We start from the raw sequence: 2,984 nt of genomic DNA, 5'->3' as shown, positions 1-2,984 counted from the left end.
AGAGGGAGGAGGAGGGGGAGGAGGGGGAGGAGGATTTGGTGGAGGAGTTGGTGGAGGAGGAGGAGGAGGAAGAGGAAGAAGAGGAAAAAATAGGGAAAGAGGAGGAAGGCGAGGATGAAAGTGACGATGACTCTGGGTATGAGAGTGAGGATGAGGAGGAGGATGACACGGACAGTGACTTCTGATGAGGTGACGCACATTTACCAGGTTCCTACACTAAAAGCACCCGCGTCCCCCATTTGTGACTGATTTAGGCGTGTGAAATGCCACACGCAACTGAGTATTAATGCACAATGAAAGTAATAAAGCAAACTTTGCTCGGAGACAAGATCAGCCCAGGGGCCTTTCACTTGCGAAGGCCTAACTGTTTCAAATCATCGCACACAATTACGCCTTCATACGCATACTTTCTTCTTTTCCGACAAGTTGCAGATGTCAGGGCTGACATTCGAAGGTTCCGCAAGCAAGCTTCCCCAGCGCGCCCAGTAAACAGTCCCATACGACGCGAGCAACTCCTCCCCGGCTCGGATCTTCCGCGTGCTATACATGACCACACAGGGAGGCCTGCTTTCCCTCTTTTTTGGTGCCCCGGCAACGTCCTCATCGAATTCATCGAACCTCAAAAGTCGGCCGTATCTTAAATTGTTCTGCATGTCCGGTTGTCCCTTCGCGTCATTCACGTACCGACCTAAATTCAGAATGCTTCCATAACGCAAGTGTCCGTTTTCTACATCAACTGTCGCGTCGGCGTTGTCACATACAAAGGAATGTACAGCCTCGGCATCAAGCGTCAGTTTGGGGCCAACCTGAATACAATACCGACCCTGTGCCTTCTCGCGTCGTAAATCGCCGTAGTACAAGACAAGTGGTTTTTGCGCGGGGAGGTCTACGGATGTCCACAGACCGTCCCCGGCTCCATGGATGGAGGACGGTCGGACCGCTAAATATGGCACGAGAGCGTCCACTTCTTGCAAGAGAGCTTGGATGGAACCCTTTTCGGTGTGATAAGCGCCTGAACGGAGTTTTACCATGCACGGGCGTCCTTTGCCCCCAAAAGGTTGAAGCGTTGCTCGATTCTTGAGCGATAGATTGCGTGCCCTGAATTCCAATGAGCAAATAAATGTGTTTGTGGGATTAAGGTTCGAATGATTACCTTCAAACCTTCGGTAAGGGCACAAATGCAGAGGCACTGAACCAAAGGCGTCGACAACCACATTTCCTTGCTCTCAAAAGAAAAAGAGGAGGGAAAACCTACATCGGAAAGGCAGACACTGACGTCGCTCTTCGCCGCACGTCAAGACCGTTTAACCTTTGCTCTTTGCCCCGATAATTTGCACTGAAACTGCACATAATGCAAGAAAAGAGATCGCAATAATTTGAGATAGGGATCTGGTGCGTAGCGTTGTGCATTGCATGAACCATCACTGCTTCATGTATGTTTCACAAGCCAGGAGGTACACGGCTGCGACAATATTAGCAACGGCCAGCGAAGCCCGTATTATGACCTGCATCATAAAGCTGTGATATGGGAGACACATAGAGGATAAGCTGTACCACTTGTGATCGAATTCGACCGCAAGAGTTTCGCCGCCGGACAGCGAGAGAAAAAGCATTTACTCGGCGTACGGTGTAAATCGATCACAACCGTACATCGGGCACATGCAATAACATATTCTAAATGAACCTTTCAATATATATTGGAGCTGTACTGCAATCAAACGCCCCAGAAACGTTATCTTAATTACTTGCTTATTCAAATTGGGGAACTCTCGAGACGCTGATCTTCGCAGCATGTCCCCTAATCCCCGTATTTACAGCAGGCCTCCTAAGTGTCACAGTGCGATCGCCTCGTTCTCCTCAATCGCCATCCAATTCATGCCTAATTCCTAGTGTGTGATGACACGCACCCCTCCCAGCTTGTCCAACTTGTATTTAAACGTTTCATCGGGCGCGGCAATAAACATCTGTAAGCGTACATGAAAGAGAAATAAGAACTTACCAAATGAGGGGGAGTACATATTCCGATGTAGACATGAGAACGCGATAACAAGCCGGAATGTGCATTTGAAAACCTTCAGCCCCTCGTCACTTATCTTTTGTCTCAGCCATTGGCCTTTCACACTTCCTTTCCCACAACTCACCATGTTTATTGGGACTTTCAACTCCCGATGCAGGAATTCGATCAATGGGGGTCCAAAGTGGCCTTCGATCGTTAACAATGTGCATTTGATCTTTGGGTACATGGTGTCGAAGTTTTCGACATGCGTGGACAGGAGCGGCGGGGGAAACTGGTCCTTGTCGTGCACATGGATGACCATCAAATGCCGCGATTGCTCGTTCGCTGTCACGTACAACAGAGCCTTATTCAAAACATAAACGTCATCTGCCTTGCAAAAAAATATGGCGGGAATGGACTGGGTCAGGGCCAATTCTTTCTGCAAGACTCCAGTATCGATTCCCGGGCAGATGCCTCTCAGGACTAAGACAGTGAATCTCAAGAGATTCGTCCACTGGAACATGAGCAGCACCAAGGTCCCTGCGGCCGCCACGTAGGCAAGGAAAACCAACAAGACTTGAGGATTACCCATCAAATTTCCCAAGAGCCCGACAAGGATCATGGTAAAGGCGACGACGACGCTCATCCAGGACACGGTCACGTCGCGGGGAAGGGACGGCCGTTTGAATTTCAGGAGCATGGTGCCCACGGTGAAAAGTAGCAAGACCGACAGGAATGCGAGCGAGTAGACCCCGCTAAGATCCGTGACATTCCCCTCCAAAATGAGCACCAGGACCGCGGAGAAGACGAGGTAGCCCAGGATGATGTTATGAGTGGTCCGACGCCACGGGTTCCGCCTGAGGAGGAATTGGGGCAAGCAGCGGTCTGAGGCCATGCGTTCGATCAACCCACACACGCCCACGTAGGCCGTCAATAGGGAACCGGACAAGACGAGGAAGGCATCCAAACTGACCCAAATTTCCAGCCA

The 2,984-nt window shown here is 50.3% G+C and overlaps 1 protein-coding gene across 1 annotated transcript; it reads right to left on the bottom strand.

Moving 5' to 3' along the window:
* Positions 1–1,786: 1,786 nt before the first annotated feature.
* On the bottom strand, positions 1,787–2,984 carry NGA_0428500 (amino acid-polyamine-organocation family; the record flags this gene model as incomplete). The annotated part of the gene is made up of 2 exons (XM_005853785.1): positions 1,787–1,964; positions 2,142–2,984. Coding segments are annotated over 2 exons (921 nt in total), but the record flags the coding sequence as incomplete, so codon positions are not given.

This window comes from Nannochloropsis gaditana (assembly GCF_000240725.1).
Source record: "Nannochloropsis gaditana CCMP526 unplaced genomic scaffold scaffold742, whole genome shotgun sequence".
Lineage (NCBI taxonomy): Eukaryota > Eustigmatophyceae > Eustigmatales > Monodopsidaceae > Microchloropsis > Microchloropsis gaditana.
This window is presented reverse-complemented; position numbering and strand designations above follow the sequence as displayed.